The sequence below is a fragment of the Macrosteles quadrilineatus genome, unplaced genomic scaffold (assembly GCF_028750875.1).
Source record: "Macrosteles quadrilineatus isolate MER2022 unplaced genomic scaffold, UCM_ALF_1.0 Scaffold_1__1_contigs__length_201487025, whole genome shotgun sequence".
Classification (NCBI taxonomy): Eukaryota; Metazoa; Arthropoda; class Insecta; order Hemiptera; family Cicadellidae; genus Macrosteles; species Macrosteles quadrilineatus.
Window position 1 is genome coordinate 163885822 of NW_026542594.1, and position 19299 is coordinate 163905120.

Here is a 19299-nt window from a genome sequence, read left to right on the forward strand (position 1 = left end):
GACGTCTAAAATATAAAGCACCACATAAACTACATACTTCATTAGTCCAAATTCAACACATAGGGAATTTATTGAATTGTCCATGTTAACCATGCACTAAGCGTGCAAAATCCTATCAAAACGTACTCATTCCCTCGTGATGAAGGTTACCATTTCCCATATTTCACGTGTCTGACTGATGACTGAGGATGAGTTACTCAACATGGATTGGTATTTAAACACTCTCCCTGACAGACCATCAGTTCCATACAACAGTCGTAATGAAGACAGCTCTGGTCAGTGTATATATTTAGATGATTAGCTTTTTATTAGCTATATTTTTCGTGTTCTTTACTACTTGTTAAAACAACGTCATAAAGTAAAACATTTGAAAATATTACATAGCTTGAAGGGATAGATGCTGATAATTAATAACGCTTGCAATAATTAAAAAAGTCATACTTACATTTATATTCTTTCAGTAAACAGGTTACATAAAGTCTTGTCACTAATAATAGTAAATATAACAAGTATTATTATTATTGCAGAGTTTGGTACTTGTTGCTGCCTTGTACACCCGGAATGTGTACTGTAGCTACTACCACGGACCCACCGCCAAGCCTGTCGTCCTCCACAATGGCTACCTGGAAGACACCCAAGAGGTAGCAGCAGCCAAGAACGCTCATCTCGCCGCTCTAGCCAAGGAATCTCACTACGGAGGAGACTATGGATACGGTCACGGCGAGGAATACAGTGGACCTTATGACGGTCATCATGGAGACATCAGATACCACGGACCCACCGCCAAACCTGTCGTTCTCCACAACGGATACCTGGCAGACACCCATGAGGTAGCAGCAGCCAAGAACGCTCATTTCGCCGCTCTAACCAAGGAATCTCACTACGGAGGAGACTACGGATACGGTCATGGGCAGGAATACAGTGGCTCTTATGACGGCCATCATGGAGACATCAGATACCACGGACCCACCGCCAAGCCTGTCGTTCTCCACAACGGCTACCTGGCAGACACCCATGAGGTAGCAGCAGCCAAGAACGCTCATCTCGCCGCTCTAACCAAGGAATCTCACTACGGAGGAGACTACGGATACGGTCATGGGCAGGAATACAGTGGCTCTTATGACGGCCATGATGGAGACATCATATACCACGGACCCATCGCCAAGCCTGTCGTTCTCCACAACGGCTACCTGGCAGACACCCATGAGGTAGCAGCAGCCAAGAACGCTCATCTCGCCGCTCTATCCGAAGAATCTCACTACGGAGGAGACTATGGACACGGCCATGGCCAGGAATACAGTGGCTCTTATGACAGCCATCATGGAGACATCAGATACCACGGACCCATCGCCAAGCCTGTCGTTCTCCACAGGGAACATCATCTGCAAAATTTCAATGGAATTTTTGAACCATATCATTACAAAAACTACTGATTGCTTTTATGTTTCCTGGAAAAGTGTAATTTGACTAATGATAAATCATATTCTGTGTATTTGGCATTGCTCATTTTTATATAATTTAATATTTCCTTTGAACCTCATCAAATCCTGTTAACGTTCTGTTTACAACTTAATGTTTCAATTGTACTATTGACTATATATACCTACAGGTAGGTATATATAGTCAATGGTTGTATTGAGATTGATTGGTTTATTTTGTGACTTTAGAAATAAACTTAAATTATTAACACATTATGGGTAGTGACTTGAGTAGAGATTAATTTAAAAAATACAGTTTTTTTAGTTAACACTTCTTATCCAATCATATCTTGTTGTGGCCTTAGTTTTATCACTTGCACAGAACCAGTTAAGTTGTTGTATATATGTAGGCTGAAATTCCCAAACCAACTCTGAATTGTTTTCTACAATGTGCTTTATTCTCTATTTGATTTCTTGCACATAATCTCAGACCATCAATCAACACCAACATTTCTTGTACTTTTCAACTGTACAGCCAATCAATCAATCGATGGTTTCAATGATACAGTAAAGCTACAGATATCATCTCACACCATTCCACACTCATATTTCACTCTTATGTTTTGGTAAAATTTGCTCATAGGTGGCGTCCCTATCTCAATGATGGATAATTAATAAATGTGTAATTTAAAGTATAGTATAATTTCTGTTTGGTTGAATGTTGTGAAGATTTCTAGGTAATTTACTTGTACCGAATAATGTTTGGTTTGATAACTTTTATATAAAACCACACATTCAATAAAGAGTACTCAACGTTCATTATATATCCGAAGTCATTTCAATAATCACCATTAGACACTATACAGCATTTACGTTATATTTTTTTTACCAATTTGGTTCGTAAAAATATGGACGTTTCAGAATATCTTATACATTCCATCAAGTTTAAAAATAGAAGTGCTTTTATAAGACTCTGTTCCCTTTGATCTTTCTGTACGCTTTGTTTATGCTCCTCGTGATACCTTTACGTTTGAACAAGAACTTCTGCTTCGCGTGTTGGAATAACAGGTTTCACCTACTAGAAACATTCAATAATCAACAAACCAAAGAAAAAAAATTTCACCCTTTACTAATAATTAAAAATAAAGTTAAAACACAATTGGTATATTTTAAACTTGTTAAAAACCACAGCAGTTTATTAGTAATACTAGTTGCATTGTTGCTTCTATTTTATTCCTATTTACTTGAAGCTTGTTACTTTTTATGATATCACAGCTGAAAATCGTAGTCACAAAGCTAATGGTGGTATTTATATTAATACGTATTTCAGAAAACATGTAAGTAAACGCATCTAATATAAAAGATAAGCCAGACGGACACATACACACAATTTAGATGAGCTTATGTCAAATTAATCCTGTAAACTCTATCCTGAGAACAGAGTGAAACGCCTTCTTGCATTTATACTTAAATTATGTAGGTATTAAAACAATACATACCATTTTAATGCCGTATTAGAAGTTTGCTATGGCGACAATATATTTGGATAGAACATCGCTTTTCATAAAACAAGAGTTGTTCAACATGTTTTGTGAAGGTATAAGACTTTCTAAAAAAAATATTTTTGTAATGTTCAATGTGGTAATCAGTTCGTTATATATGACTCAACATGATGCTAAAGTCTCTAGGGGATTCAAAGTGTTGTATATATTCATACAGATTCTGATTTGCATGCAAATGCCACATCACCACCTCGTGTAAAATGGCGACGAGATAAAGGTGGAAATAGAATTCAAAACTAACTTACGAGTCAATGTTTAGTAGGGGATAATTTAACTAATATAAAATATGTAAGGTGGATAAGTAGCATATTAATAACCGTAATATGTTTTATTATTGATCAAAAGTTGACAAGCTAAGTGTGTTTCAGGTAAAATGATTGTCTGTGTTAAGTATAATTTATTAAATAAAACAATCAGCATAGGACAGTATATTTACTTATTGTAATAGATCCTGTATATTAATAGGCGAAAATGTTCCTTGAAAACCTTTCTCCACAGCTCGTGTGCATCGATGGGAAAATCTAGAAATACTGTTAGAAATATATTTTTCTATAGATGTGCAGAATCCCTTTATAAATTAAAATAGGATCAAAAATAAGTGCAAAAAATTCAATTAATTTAAACTTTAAAAAATTAACATGGGCCTTATAGGTTGCCATGCTAGTGACGAAATAACAACGAATTATACGTAAAGAGTAAATCAAAACAAATGGAAAGAATTCCAATCACACGTTTTATTTAAAGCGTGGGGTGAAAATGGAGAAGTCTGTACAAAATAGTGTACATTACATATTTTTGATCGAGTTTTTAACCACTGGACGACCTCTAGATTTAATAATTACTTAATAAATAGTTTGTTATAAAACTACACAAGGTTAAATAGGTTATTTTGAGTTAAACAACATGGTTTTCGATATATTTTATAAACCCAAACAAACAATAATTTGTTATACCCGCCCCCCTTACCACTTAAACCGATGCTCAAGACGTTGCAGCTTTTTACTACTGTATACAATACGTAGACTATATTGAACAGTTCGGAGTCAAAAGCTCTATTTCTATAAAACTTTAGCTGAATTAGGCCAGTGGCCCAGTAGTCATGTTTGTTACTATGTGAAATACATACTAAAATCCGAACTTTCCCATTCATAATATTACTAGGATAATATACGATTACAAAATGGTGTAACGATTACCAAATTCATTTTCTCGTAAACAGTTATTTTGCATACCTAATTTTCTAACGAATATCAATAGTCCTGGTCAAAGTTTTACTATACAAGAAAATATTTAATTGCTAAAACGCACAGGTGTTTAAAGCGTTGAAACATTAAGATAGTGACGTTTGCTCTAAAGGTATCTTACTATGTCGACTCAATTATATGAACGATACCATGGTATTTCATACACTCCATTTTGATTTAGGTTTATATATAAAAAGTAAGAATTAATGAAAGACAAAACTTTATAAGTATTGCAAACAAGAAGCGTGTTATAAATGTACTATAACTCCAAAGCAATAAACCTATGGCTTTTCTAAGACGTATTTATAATTTATTAAAGATAAGAGAGCAATGAGAATTCAATTACGTTTTCCGAAATCTTCAACTTAAACATCCCGTTTACTTAAGTTTAGTTGATAAAATAAGATAAAGCTGAACAGAGCAACTAATTATGGCCTAAGAGAAAAACAAGATTGCTTTTCTAAGATTGTTTTTAGTTTGTTGAACGCTTTTGATCTTGTTAAAATAAGAGAGACATTTAATTTAAAGTAAACATTTGAGTTGGTTTCTTTCGAGTTATTTATTATTATTTAGGAATTTCCGAAAACACGTTGTTTTATAATGGTAATTTTTGTAAAATTAAAATTAGATACACAGACCTGGATCTATTCAGAATTTGGTGAGAAAAAGTCAACATAAGTAAACTGCGTGCCTTTTTGATCAAACTACACTACTGGACATGGTATCGAACATGGATATCAAAATATATATTAAAACTAGCTGTTGTACCCGTGCTTTGCAACGGGAAGAGGACACAAAATAGAAATATTTTAATCTTTACATCTGTTGCATATAATAGTTATACATCCGCCAACACTTTTAGAAACAAAATTCAACTTTTATGGCCTTAATAGAAACGTTTAAGTCATGAATTTTAAATCTGGTAAGTAGTGGATACCACCATTTTGGTTTTGATTAATTTTAAATCTTGTGTAGGCTGATATGAGAAAAACTAACCAAATCTTTAAATAAAACTTTGACATACATGATTACGTATCTTTTAATTTATCATTGACATTTTAAATTTCAATTTTGAAGTTGCAAAAGTACCTCATAATTATTAAATTTAAATGAACATTTTTATAATTTCACTCTTCTTTATATTAAATCGCAAATCCTTCCATCTTCAGTTTCTTCACTCACAATAAATCATTAGCAAAACTAAGTCAGCTGTTATAAACTTTAGAAATATTGCTGTGCCTTATTAATACAGTATTTTGAAATATTAAAGAAACTATATCCATACGTACTATAGAAAATTTTAAACAAATCATTTAGTATAAAAATGGTTTATTTTACCTTTTTGCGTCGAACGATCCGTGTGTAGTTAGTACAACTACAGCTGTTTCATACCACTGGGTACATCATCAGGTTGTTGGCAGAACGTTAGATAAAACAGCATTCATTCATAGATGAACTTGTCTATGAATGCATAGTGAATGAATGCTGTTTTATCTAACGTTCTGCCAACAACCTGATGATGTACCCTAGTGGTATGAAACAGCTGTAGTTGTACTAACTACACACGGATCGTTCGACGCAAAAAGGTAAAATAAACCATTTTTATATTGCAATTTACGATCCAGAGGCTAACCCATCATGAAATAATTTAGCATTAAGGACAGCAGACAAAACTAATATGATTATCACAGCATCAAGGACTAAAAAATGTAATAGCAAATACAGTATATGTTTCATTGCATCTCTGATTCTACTCTACAAAAATATCAACAAACAACTTAATATACAAACCAGTTCTTTTAATCAGTTCCATCGTCCATTGGCTTTACATTTTCACACTTACCATAAAGTAAACATAGTATTTATCAGATATTTCATTGATGAACACTGTGTACTGCTTAGAATATTACAACAAATATCAACCGATATAGAACATTGCACTATTTTTGACAGTAGTTGCTGAACTGTATTCGATTTCGAAAATCTTTTCTTGTCTGGTTTGTGAAGGTAGGTTTTCGGTATATCTGAATCTTCGTTTGTTTTCATCAGAGCATTTTAAAATATTTAGGTCCAGAAAATTTAACGACTTGTTGTTTCCAAATTCAAGTGTGAGCTTAATATTCCGGTGTAAATTGTTTAGGTGCATAACATTCCCACTTGTATTTTTGTTCCATTAAAACGGACAATGGTGTCGTCCACATAACGATGATAAAATATTATCTTGTCTTTTAGACGGTTACTATCAGACCACAGATGTTTGTTCTCTAAGTTCTTCAAGTAGATTTTTGCTAAAGTACAATATAAGGGTGATCCCATAGCAAGTCCTTCTTTTTATAAAAATATTTTGTTTTCAAATTTGAAAGTATTTTTTAATTCCATTCCATAAATATAATATAATTTACAAATACATAATATTAATGCATTTTGTTTGTGGTTTTCAAATATTGTAATATATTCCTAAACTATAATATCTGAACAAAAACCTTTTTTCTAATTTTAATATTGTTTTATTAATGTAAGTTAAATGAGTGTATTATTATGGAAGTAGTCGTGGGTCGGTCTGGTAGCTCCGGGGTGAAACCAGGGGCCCTAAAAGCCACAGGCACACAGTTCCTACATTCCATATTAATGTCAGTTTGTTTGATAGCGATACTTTTCATACACAATAAATATATGTAGCGAGAATATACATGACATATAATAACGAGTTATACATATTTTTCTACACTACCAACAGCTAATACGAACTTTGTATACACAGATTAAAACTTAATACACTAAATAATGATACACTGAAGAGTGAAAGAACGAACTATTGATAAAGAATGATTTTTCTTAAGCCTTAAAAAGCCTTACTCGCCTTCATCAATATTATACATGCAAGTATATCCTTTGAGCACAAAAAATCATTCCTCCAAACCTGCCCTCCACATGGGTGAAAAAGACATACAAAGATGCAGGCAGATAGATAGGTAGACACTAGGCAGTGACAGTGAGGTTATGTTCTAACTCAAAGCTTCTCTCATGCTTATAACAATTATAATCAATAGACACAATCCTTATAAATTTCCTGTATATAACTTCCCAGTTTTTGTTGTGTGTTTCCTTATGTAATACAGGTAATACCATAGTTAAACGGAGTATATAAATGTCTACTTCTACTTCTTCTATGTCTACTTCTTTTAATCTATGGTAACTAGAGACCCGTGCGGCTCCATGAGCCGCATAGTCATAACGTTGAGGAAAACTTTATGCTTAAATTTGTGTGATTCTAGTTACATCTTAGAGTTGTTTCAAAACTTGTTATAAATCTATATATAAAGCCAAAAGTACCCATGAACTTTTGAGAAAACTACAAGTCACACCCCCATAAACCATATACTTAAAATGTTCGTCATGACGAGAACCCTTGCGCAAAACTATCCATTATTTCATAAATCGCCCTTTACCTTAACCTCAGCTGTCCTTATTTGTATGTTATTCTTACAATTTATTTCCTTATTAAAATCAGGTGTAATTATGTGTTTGTATTTCTGTATTCTGATTTATTTATTTCAGCTTTCAGCTTAACTTAACCAATCAATAATTTTATTAATACTTATGAATTAAAACGGGGTGAAGCCCGTGGGTAACAGCTAGTATAAACTAATTTTAAATATCTCTATTTGCGTCGTCAAGGTTCACCTACATTATTTCTGCTGTCAGTTGTAACTGATAACTTCTAATGAATGCTAAACGCTCTGCTCCAATTCTATTCAACTTGTTGCAACATAGTTTTTCCAGCATTGAGAATTGAAGAAAACTGTTGCCTTACTAATAACCCGTGTTAAGTAATTTACGTTGGGTCATTTTATTTCTTTGATTTGAGACATTCCCCTAAACCAACGAATTTTCCCCATAAAGAATCCTGAAAAGTGGGGTGATATCAAATATTTCATCATGTGCTCAATTTTTTACCCACAAACTCTGGGTTTCCGACTGGACAGCCATAATCTGCCTCGAATAGGCTAAAGCAGCAACACCATTAAATGTTGTCTGTCAGTCACAGTATATGCCCCGTATCAGAACATACTCGCGTTGTTCAGTGGAGTCTTTCTTAATACCTGTCCCAAAGTTTTTAAAGTGTGGATTCATTTGTCGAAATAGGATGGATAATACTTGTAGCTATAAGATTTGGATAGCAATTTTCATTTTCTCCTTTTGAACAGGGTATATTATTTGCCTCTTCTGAATCATAAAAATAAACTTGACCGTAACTACTCGATCGTTGAATACATAAACACTAATTTCTTCAATTATGTTTGGTCTAATATTGCTACTAAAACTTTCAACAGCAAATGAGTTTTTGAACTTCTTATTTTGACTTGAAATGTCTGGATTGTGTTGGTCAATTCAGTCAGAGAGATTTGTATAAGTTTGTCCAAGGAACTGGAAACATATCCTAGAAGTAAACAATTCATTTGCGTTTTTTTCTCAATTTAAGTAGAGCAAGTAATAGAAACGTTTACAATAAAAACATAAGGTCCGCCAAGATTTGGTATAATCTTACTACCGTACTTGAACTTATCATAGCCAAGGCATTATTATAGTTTCTACTAAATGTTTTGAAATATCTCGATCTGTCAGTGAAGAAGTAAACATTTCTTGCATGTATTCATTTGATATGACATTAGGCAAGTTTACTTTACCACCGTGACAACACTATGTGCTTTCATATATTTTTTCACTTCCAAAGTAAGATGCACAGCAGAACTGGCGAACAGTATTCATCTCATCAAGTGAATGTGTTCCTGTTAGACCAAGCCTCTCTTTTTCTACTCTCCTCATTCGCATAAGATATCTTAGTACTGTATTAATAATTGTTTCCTCCCGTTTTCAATATTTCTTCTTTGAACTCGAGGCATTTTCTGTTCTTCCTCAAAAAAAAAAAAAACTAACCTGGTCTTAACCTAATGACTGTTACAAACATAATATTTACTCCCAAAAAGCTAATGAATTTCTTTTTATAAACAGCTGATTTTTGTTTTTGAATTTGTTCTATGTATTTCTTACGGGGAAAACGTGACCTTTGAGAGTGTCTCACGCCTTTAAGGGTAGGAATTTTAAAATTCTACAACCTTATTGCAAAACTACATATTAAGACAAATCTTTTGACACCTTAAACGTTGAATTTGGTCCACAAATAAGGGAGGAGTTGCGTTAACGAATAACGGCTTCACGTATTATATATATAGATACTTACAAATTTGTGTACATTGTGACTTTTATTGATAGCTTTATTCGTGCATTGTGACTTTTGACTTTTATTGATAGCTTTATTCGTAGCTTCATTGGTTAAAAGTTCCACTACATCTATTGTTGAGGTTGCAGGCCTGAATCCTTATAATTTCATTTTTGTACAGATCATTTTGTAGCTTGGCACACATGTATAATGCTATAATATTTTTGTGATTGTTGACATTGACCTCCCTGGCCTGACAGTTGTTGTCTTTCTTTGTACCCTTTTTACTTATAGGTCTTAGATAGGTTACCTTCATCAGTCTAGGTATAATGCTTGTCTCTAATATATTTTCCAAAAGGTAAATTAATATAAGTTTTAAAATCTAACTTAATATAAGTTATAAATATAATTTCAATTAGTTTTTTAGTTTCCAATGCTACAAATAAACATAAAAAAATAACAGTTATTTTTGTAAATGTAAAAGAAGTTTGTCCAATTATTTTCTGTACTTTTATAGCAACATCAGGAGCAAAGCAAAGTATTTTTGATGCAAAGCCATCAAGCCAATCTAAGCCAATTAACAGGAAAACTTCTACAATTTAAAAAGGCAAGCGAGCAAGCTATTTTCGTTTCTAACTATAAACAACTCAAAAAGGTCAAGTTACTTACCTTAATGACAAACTGAGAATGAATTTATTTATGGATTGAAATTGAAAAGTAATATTTTTAGGAAGGGAATAAAACTACTTTCGTCAAAAGGTGAGAGACCCTAAGTGTGAAGCTCTTAAGTACACTCGGTAATTATACTTACCAAATTGTATCATCACAGTTAATCTTTCTACCACAAAAATAAAAAAATATGATAAATGCTTTTTATAAATAGAGTGGACTTAAAAATGCCCCCACTTCGGTAAACTTGCAGACAAGATGAATTTCATTTCGTATGATCTGATCTTTGACAGGTTGTTTTCATTAAACATTTACATTTATATTCCCTATTAGGTTTACCATTAATTAATTTTGCTGCCTAAGGGAATGTGGTACAGTGTTTTTAAGATGTATACGAAATAAATAATATGTCAATTTGGATAAAAATATTTTCATCAACAAGCACAATACAAGAAGTAATTTGGTCTAGGGGCTTACCATGGCACCCACGGTTACAGCTTGATCTCTATAAGGAAAAGTTTGCCAAAAAAGGTTTAGGCATTTAATTAGATCCATAATCATTAATTCAACAAAATTTTAATTAAAAAACTAAAATGAGAATTTGGGCTGGAACCTATTTTTTACCTTAAACATCAATTTAAAACTGATTAACTAGGGCAGAACAAAACTCCAGAAGTGTTTGAGGCACAGCAAATGCAGTGTGGGAAACATTACAACTGGGATTTCTTTTAGGGTCAAATTAAACATGTTCAACAAACAAAACTCTGTTAGGTAATTTTTTAGTGTTTACGTAAGCGTGCCACAACCATTAATTTCAGCAAGAGTTTAGAAAGGCTCTTACTCTCAATTCATTAACTGTTTAAGAAATGTGAGATTTAGTATACTGTTCATTAGATATGACGACAAGATTGAGTAATTATAAAACAAGAAATCCATAGTGTATAACTTTTTATAATGTTGGAAATAATTCAAATAGAAGTATTGCTAAGCTTATAACTGCTATTGAGTTCGGTATAAATTTAAATGGATTTTATTATTAGATGAATTAATTCGTAAAAATCATAAAACACTACCTCAGTTATTCTCAAGTTATGAAAATGCCACATATTTACCTCCTCTTTCATCCTCGATGAAGGTTGTCATTTCACATATTTCACGTGTCTGATTGAGAACTCAGGATGTGTTACACAACATTGGCTGGTATTTAAACACTCTCAGTTGCCTGACAAACCATCAGTTGCATACAACAGGTATACGATGAACACAGTTCTGGTCAGTGTATATTTTTAGCTCATTATTATAAGCTATATTTTAGTTTTCTTTACAGATAGTTAAAAATTTGTAAACATAAAGTATTTGAATATATTACATGATTTACATGTATCAATGCCACTGAATTTTCCGCATATCATGTACTAGCTTGCAATAAGTAACACAGTTATACTTTTGTTTATATTCTTTCTGTAAACAGGTCACACATAAATTTGTCACTAAAAGTAGTTAGATAAAAAACTGACATTATTATTTCAGAGTTTGGTTCTTGTTGCTGCCTTGTACACCCAAAGTGTATACTGCAGCTACTACCACGGTCCCACCGCCAAACCTGTCGTCCTCCACAACGGCTACCTGGCAGACACCCATGAGGTAGCAGCAGCCAAGAACGCTCATCTCGCCGCTATAGCCAAGGAATCTCACTACGGAGGAGACTACGGATACGGTAACAACCAGGAAAACAGTGGCTCTTATGACGGTCATCATGGAGACATCAGATACCACGGACCCATCGCCAAGCCTGTCGTCCTCCACAACGGATACCTGGCAGACACCTATGAGGTAGCAGCAGCCAAGAACGCTCATCTCGCCGCTCTAGCCAAGGAATCTCACTACGGAGGAGGCTACGGATACGGTAACAACCAGGAATACAGTGGCTCTTATGACGGCCATCATGGAGACATCAGGTACCATGGTCCCACCGCCATCCCACACGTCCTGCATGACGGACACATCGCAGACACTCACGAGGTCGCTGCCGCCAGGGAACATCATCTGCAGGCTATTAATGGAGTCGTTGAATCGAAGTCTTACAAAAACTACTGATTGCTTCAATGTTTCCTGGAATAGTGTAATGTGACTGTGATAAATAATATTCTGTAGAAATTGATTTTTCTTTTATTTGATATATTATTCCTTTTGAACCTCATCAAACACTGTTTACGACTTTTTTAAGTTTACTGAGATCGATTGGTTTATATTGTGACTTTAGAAATAAAAACATTACATTAAGGATATAGGTTTAAGAACTATAGTTTTTTATAGTTAACACTTTTTATACAATCATATCTTTTTGTGGCGTTAGCTTTATCTTTAACACAGAACCAGTTAGTGTTAAGTGGTTGTATAGATGTAGGATGAATGTTCCCAAGTAAAGTCTAAATTGTTTTTTACAATATTTTTTATCTACACTTTGATTGCCTGCACATACTCCCAGACTATCAATAAACACCAGTAACACTTCTTGTAATTTTAACCCTATAATTACTAATAGTTTCAACATAGTTCTCTGTTAAAAAGTTATCAAAAAATGAATGTTAGAGCTTGGTACTACTAATCAATTAAACCACTCGATTCGCCAAATAGCAGTGCAACTGGTGAGTTACTAAGCCTGTTTAAATGAATTAATGAAGTCGTAAACTACTTGGTTATCCTGCATCAAATAACTGTAAAACGAGAGAATAATACTGCTTTATACTGATTCTTGGTCACCTTGCTAAGACAAATAGTTAAGGTACTAAAAACAATTTCTACTTACTATTAGTTTCGATAAAGAAATATTTTGAAAGAAGCCTAGCAAACTAGTCTTTGTGGAAGTTTTGAAAATCTTTCTATTCTGATAGGAGTTTTAACAGCTTAAATTTTCCGACAAAACTATCTTTTCGCGGTCTTACAGCTTAACAACCTTTAAAAGACTGCTATTTTTTATAGCTCACGCATTACTATTTTTTTTAAGTAAAGAAAGAAAATTCAATTTTATAGAGTAACTTCATCTTATTGTACAAATTCTCTTTCCTTAATAACTGCATTTCGCCATTGTCTCTCGAAGACTTAAGTAATCCGCTAGGGTTAACGTTGTTAAGTCTCGCTAAGCTATGTCAGCCAGTGTGTAATATTTGTATTTGTTCAAGTTACTTTGGTGTTCGGTTTGCAAGCAATATGGTAAAATCTTTCATAAAATAACTTAGGAACCCTATGTAAAATATAAATTAAAATTGATCTGGATTACAAATAAAATGTCTCCTCTATACGTGAGAGGCAGTAAAGATGGACGTAATTTATTTGCATAAAACATTCCTTCAAATATGAGCGAATCAAAATTGGTGCACCATAAGAAATGTAATATGGTATACGATAAAAATGTATATACTAAAATAAAATTAGATTTTCTTAACAAAACTAAAACCATGACAACAAAACCTTTAGAAAATATTCTTACGTGATTCAACGCGTGTCTTACAGTGTAAATTAAGCTTTATCTTGGAATTAATTAAAAAAAGTCATTTAAATTGGTTTGTTAGAGAAATGCACACAACCATCCTTTCTTAGCTAGCCCTATGGCTAGCTTTGTAATTAATGAAGTACCATGAACAAAATACACAGTGTTAAAAAAGTGCTGTTGTGTAGGCTAAATAATAATAAATAAAAAGGACAAAATCAAGTTTAATTTAGGTGCAGCTCATTTTGGCATACATGCATGAACACAGACTCATTGGTAGTTATTTCTCTTTTCCTAGTTGGCAATCCTGACGGTGATGTAGCATTACCTACTCCTCTTTCCTCTTGTCTTTTCTTTCTTGTCGATGTCAACTTACATTCCCGCCCGCTACCGCTTATCACGCACCAGTTTGTGCCTTGAACTTTCTTTACACCGTGATCGGTTTTAAACTAAATAAATATCGTGTCTCACCTCCGGGATTATCTTTGTGTCCGTGAACGACGTTATCCACTACGGCAGGATGATCTTCGCTGGACCAAGGGGCCCCTGAGAATTCTACACTCCACACTTCAGGCCACCGACCACGCTTCGTACAGAGAAGAAAGGATCGGTCGTGAGTGATTTTACTATTAGATAAGACTTCATTAATTATTTTCTTTCAAGTTTCAGATGTGTAATTTTACTGCTCAATTTATTCCACCTTCATAATACAGTCCATTATTCAAATTACGTAACTAATTCAATTCTAAAACAATCCACAACAAGTGCATATATGTTAAAATGTTACATAGGTTGATTCGGGAGATAGAAAGTCACTAAAGGTATCTTGCTAAGTGGGTTCCTTAGTGCTAGCATTGACGTGTAACAAGACTTTTGCAGATGGAAATGATGTTTGCCAAGTAAACGACGTCCGGACAAACAATGGCCCAGACTTGAGCCGATATCTAGTATATAGTTGTTCATATTTAAAAGGAATTATTAAAGAATTTTGTCAGCTGTTTCAACTACACAAGTTGGTTCTATGATATTCAATAGCATAAAACGTCAAGTTTTACAACAAGGTGCAGCACTATTTTTCTGCAATTTTTTTTACAACAGCTAATTTGAACCAAGCAGCAACAAAAAGCTGTGAAAACTTTACCTTTTAGCGAATTTCCCTATAGGGAAGTAGCTATTACCGTAGGTGGCACGGTAAGACCTAGACCCGGGACCGATTTACTTTTTCATTTTGATGTCCCCAGAGGCCAAAAACACCATTCGTTCAAATGTTTATATATGTATATATATATATATATAGACTTATATATATATATATATATATATATATATATATATATATATATACGTCCGTGAACGCGATAACTTGAGTAATTTTTGTCCGATTTTGATGAAATTTGGTTTAAAGGTGTAAAGCGGGATAAACTTGAATGAGTTCGCAAACCAGCACGATCGGACCATGGGAACGGGGCTTTACGGGGGGTTTTATGGGGTAAAAATTGGTTTTTCTCACTTTTGACCCTCAAAACACAAAATTTCCCGATTTCTCTTTAGACCTTTTTAAAGAGCTTAAAAAAACAAATAATTTAGTATATAAAAGTATTTTTATTCGATTATTAGTAACGGATAAAATTAAAAAAATTTTAAATTTAAAATTCCCATGTTATTCTTATGGAGAATATTGTCAAATGTTGTAGTTTGCTTGTTTATGGATATATTTTGATCAAACTTGGCAAATTTATTTATTTTGTACTAAGCTATCAATATTTTACTCAAAAACACACTTTACTAGTTTCCTTGTAGCAGCAAACCTAGGTACTCGTTAAACCTAATGTTATTAAAATATATTTAACTGAAAATCAATTCAGACAAATGGAAATTCGCTTAGTCGGCAGGTTTGCTGCGGCGGGGGTATTTTTAAGGTGTGGTGGTAGACAAAAGACATGATGGCTATGGTAGATGTGCTTACTATAGTATACCATAAATTAAAAGAAGAAAATTTTCTGAAACCGTGCAACTAGAATAGCTTAGCTTAGCCTTATTATATAATAAGCAACGAGATATAGTTGTGTAATATACCATAATAAGACCCTTATTTGGCCTCATTTTACAACTAATACTCGTGTAAAATCATTTTAAAATTTGCAAAAGTCATTTTATAGAGTATTCATCGAGTTGTTAGTTAGATAGATTTGACCAATCATTACAGAAATATTTTACGATCCATATTACAGAGTTAAGATCACAATGTTTGTTGGGAAATAAGAGAAAGTTAAAAAAGTTATCAGATTGATGACTTGCATCAATCGTAAAGATTGATGAGTCTAAACCAAGATCCGATGCATCATTGGTTGTCATTTATTTTAAAATCAAACTTTATTTTTGGCTAAATGCAAACAAGGAAAGGTTTTTCCATTCTCCTAAATTAGGCTCATTTTGTATACCAACAAACTTTTAAAATAAATATTTAAAATTAAGATTGTTTGTATATCATACTTTTGACAGGAGTGATTAATAATTTACTTATTGTTCGAAACTTTAATTTCAGATACATTTGATATTAGGTACCATGTAACAGATTTTTTTTCACAAAGTGTGTGGATACAATATCTTAATTTCTGCAGTGCAGCCTAAAGAAAACAAAAAAGGGAAATGGCGCATTTTAGAGGGGTTCATAACATCTTCACATTCTCCAGTCTCTTAAGTAGAATTGAATAATAAAATACCCTTTCACCTTAAAATATTACTTTGTAGCTGATAAATTTTACATTAAAGAGAAACATCTTCACATTAAAATCAAAATAATATAAATGCTTGTTTAGGCAATTTGAATAATAAAACCTATTTTATATTTGTGTGTTTCTACGATATTAGCTTTGACTATTATCCAATAGTCAATGATATAAGAGTAACAAATGTTTACCTTTTTTTATAGGCTAGACAGTACCTTTTAAAAAAGGTAAAAAGTGTTAAGCCTATTATCGTAGGAACCCTGGTTGTGTTATTAACCTTTTTGTTTTTGATAGCAAAGTATATGAAACAACTGTCTAGTTTGTAATATAGGTATTTAAAACCCGTTGATTTACGCAATGAGGAGTGATTGTGCCACTACCTCAACCATGCTTCAGCTATAAATAAAAATAGCCTGCATTAAATTTTCAAAAATTGTTTCGTTTAGTACATTTTGACTAAGGTTAAAAATTCAACTGAGGGCAGGTAGTTAGCTCGTATATTGCAATTTAGATTAAAGATTAAGTAAGTTGGTCAGAAGCACTGAACCTTTGAAATGAATAAAGCAAAGGCTAAGGGGAAAATCTATAACGGAACTTAACTTTCTGAGTACCATTTTCCCCTCAGCTAGATTACAAGCTCGAAAATGCCACATCAATCGTAAAATCAGACAGTATATAAAAAAAAAACTGTGAAAGGGATAGCCTCAGAAACCAAGCAAACAAAGGCCACGGCCACTGAGATTATGTTTGTTCAGTAAATGGAGCACATACCTGAGTTTGTACTGAGGAGTACCAATATTTCAACATCAAAACACAAACTACTCCCATGTCTTAAGGCTTAACGAAATGTTTTATTCTTTTTTCGCAGTAAGATAAAATAACAAAATAAATTACGGGTTTTTAATCTCTTTATTTAATTTTCCGTGCTGGCTATCATTCTTAATTTTTGATTTCGGGTTAACTTAGTGTTGTGGTATAGTTTGCAAATATTTTAATGAGTTATTCATTTAAATATTATTTTAATCCATAATTTCAATATCATACAGTCAATGTCATACTAATACATTACTGAATATGAGAAAAACTTATTTTTGAAATGTATATATCCAAAGATACACAACGAATTAACGAGGTATCTAAGGACCCAATGAAGACTGATTGATTCATTTATTCATTAACATTTATACGTTTTATATATAAATAAGTTTATTAAATATTTTAAAATATATTAAAGATCCGGGTCTGATAAACTTTATACTCTGCTGTACTAAGCAATAACTTATAACTTAGAAATGGGTTACCCCATGTTCCTTTTTCTTAGTTTTTAAATCGCTTTAAGTTGTATGAACGTTTTGTCAATTATAAACAATTTCTGACAACTTAACCATTTTTTGCATTATAATTGAGTACAAAACGTCATAGAATATACATTAGTTGTTGTATTAGGGTGAAAGGTATTTTGCAACAACTAAAGACAATCATTACCTGTCGTGTTTAATTTATCTTCTCGAATCTTTTAAATAACATTCGTTATATAAATTCATTCACTAATTTTATTTTAATAAAATGTATAATTGAAATTCCATACTTATATAAAAATGTAATGCAATAAATAATAGACATTTGCAAATTGTGAAAACATATTTATTAGTAAAAAGCTAAATCATTCAGGGATTTTCGTTGCTCCCATGATAGACGGATCGAGTCATAGCCTGCAGATGATGTTCCCTGGCAGCAGCGACCTCGTGAGTGTCTGCCAGGTATCCGGACTTGAGCACCACGGGCTTGGCGAGGGGTCCGTGGTAAGGCACCACATGATGGGAGTGTCCATGGTCGGTGCCGTAGTCTGCTGAGGTGTATCTGCCACTGTAGTTGTCACCGTAGCCTCTGTGAGCCTTGGCCTTGGCTACGGTGGCGAAATGCTCAGCCTTAGCAGCGGCCACCTCGTGAGTGTCTGCAATGTGTCCGTCATGCAGGACGTGTGGGATGGCGATGGGTCTATGGTACCTGATGTCTCCATGATGGCCGTCATACCTATAAGAACCACTGTATTCCTGGCCGTGACTGTATCCTGATTCTCCTCCGTAGTGAGATTCCTTGGCTAGAGCGGCGAGATGAGCGTTCTTGGCTGCTGCTACCTCATGGGTGTCTGCCAGGTAGCCGTTGTGGAGGACGACAGGCTTGGCGGTGGGTCCGTTGTAGTAACCACAGTATACGCTCTGGGTGTACGCGGCAGCGACAAGAACTAAAATCTGTAATACCATACTAAATTAAGTTCGTTATTATAATAATTTATATGATTTATATAGGCTAGTGATATTCTTTAATAGTACAATATACACCTCCTTAAAGTTATCACTAAGTTAACTTTAAGCAAATTTCTCGAGTAATTTTTGTCTGATTTTTATGAAATTTGGTTTAGTTTTGTAAGGCGGGATAAACTTCAATGAGTTCACGAACCAGCATAATTGGACCACGGGAACGGTGTTTTATGGGGATAAATTAGGGTCTTCTCATTTTTTACACTTAAACATAACACAAAAACACAAAAATTCAGAATTTATCTCTAGACCTTTTTGAAGAATAAAAACAAAAAAATTAGTATATCAAAGTGTTTTGTACGGTTATTGGTAACGGATAAAATTCAAAAAATTGTAAATTTAAATTGCATATGTTATTCTTATAGAGAATATTGCAAAATTAATGTTGTAGTTTGCTTGTTTATGGATATATTTTGACCAAACTTGGCAAATGTATTTAGCTTATACTAAGCTATTAATATTTTACCAAAAACACACTTTATTAGTTTCCTTGTAGTAGCAAACCTAGGTACTCGTTAAACCTAATGTTATTTCAATTTAATTGAAAATCAATTCATACCAATTAAAATTCGCTTAGTTGGCAGGTTTGCTGCGATGGGGGTATTTTATATTAACTACTCACCCAAGACATGTCCATAGCTAGGA

At 33.3% G+C, this 19299-nt stretch overlaps 3 protein-coding genes across 3 annotated transcripts; 2 read left to right on the forward strand and 1 right to left on the reverse strand.

The window, feature by feature from the left end:
• Positions 1-252: 252 nt before the first annotated feature.
• On the forward strand, positions 253-1433 carry LOC129002208 (uncharacterized). Its single transcript, XM_054429856.1, has 2 exons — positions 253-275; positions 528-1433. Exons 1-2 carry the CDS (start codon positions 261-263, stop codon positions 1431-1433), a joined length of 921 nt encoding a protein of 306 aa, XP_054285831.1. The 5' UTR covers positions 253-260.
• A 9929-nt stretch (positions 1434-11362) lies between these two features.
• On the forward strand, positions 11363-12271 carry LOC128988820 (uncharacterized). Its single transcript, XM_054410498.1, has 2 exons — positions 11363-11386; positions 11645-12271. The coding sequence occupies exons 1-2, from the start codon at positions 11372-11374 to the stop codon at positions 12209-12211; spliced, it is 582 nt and encodes a 193-aa protein (XP_054266473.1). The 5' UTR covers positions 11363-11371; the 3' UTR covers positions 12212-12271.
• A 5690-nt stretch (positions 12272-17961) lies between these two features.
• Positions 17962-19299, reverse strand: LOC128983704 (uncharacterized). The gene is made up of 2 exons (XM_054403106.1): positions 19277-19299; positions 17962-18585 (listed from the first exon to the last, which is right to left on the reverse strand). The coding sequence occupies exons 1-2, from the start codon at positions 19289-19291 to the stop codon at positions 18001-18003; spliced, it is 600 nt and encodes a 199-aa protein (XP_054259081.1). The 5' UTR covers positions 19292-19299; the 3' UTR covers positions 17962-18000.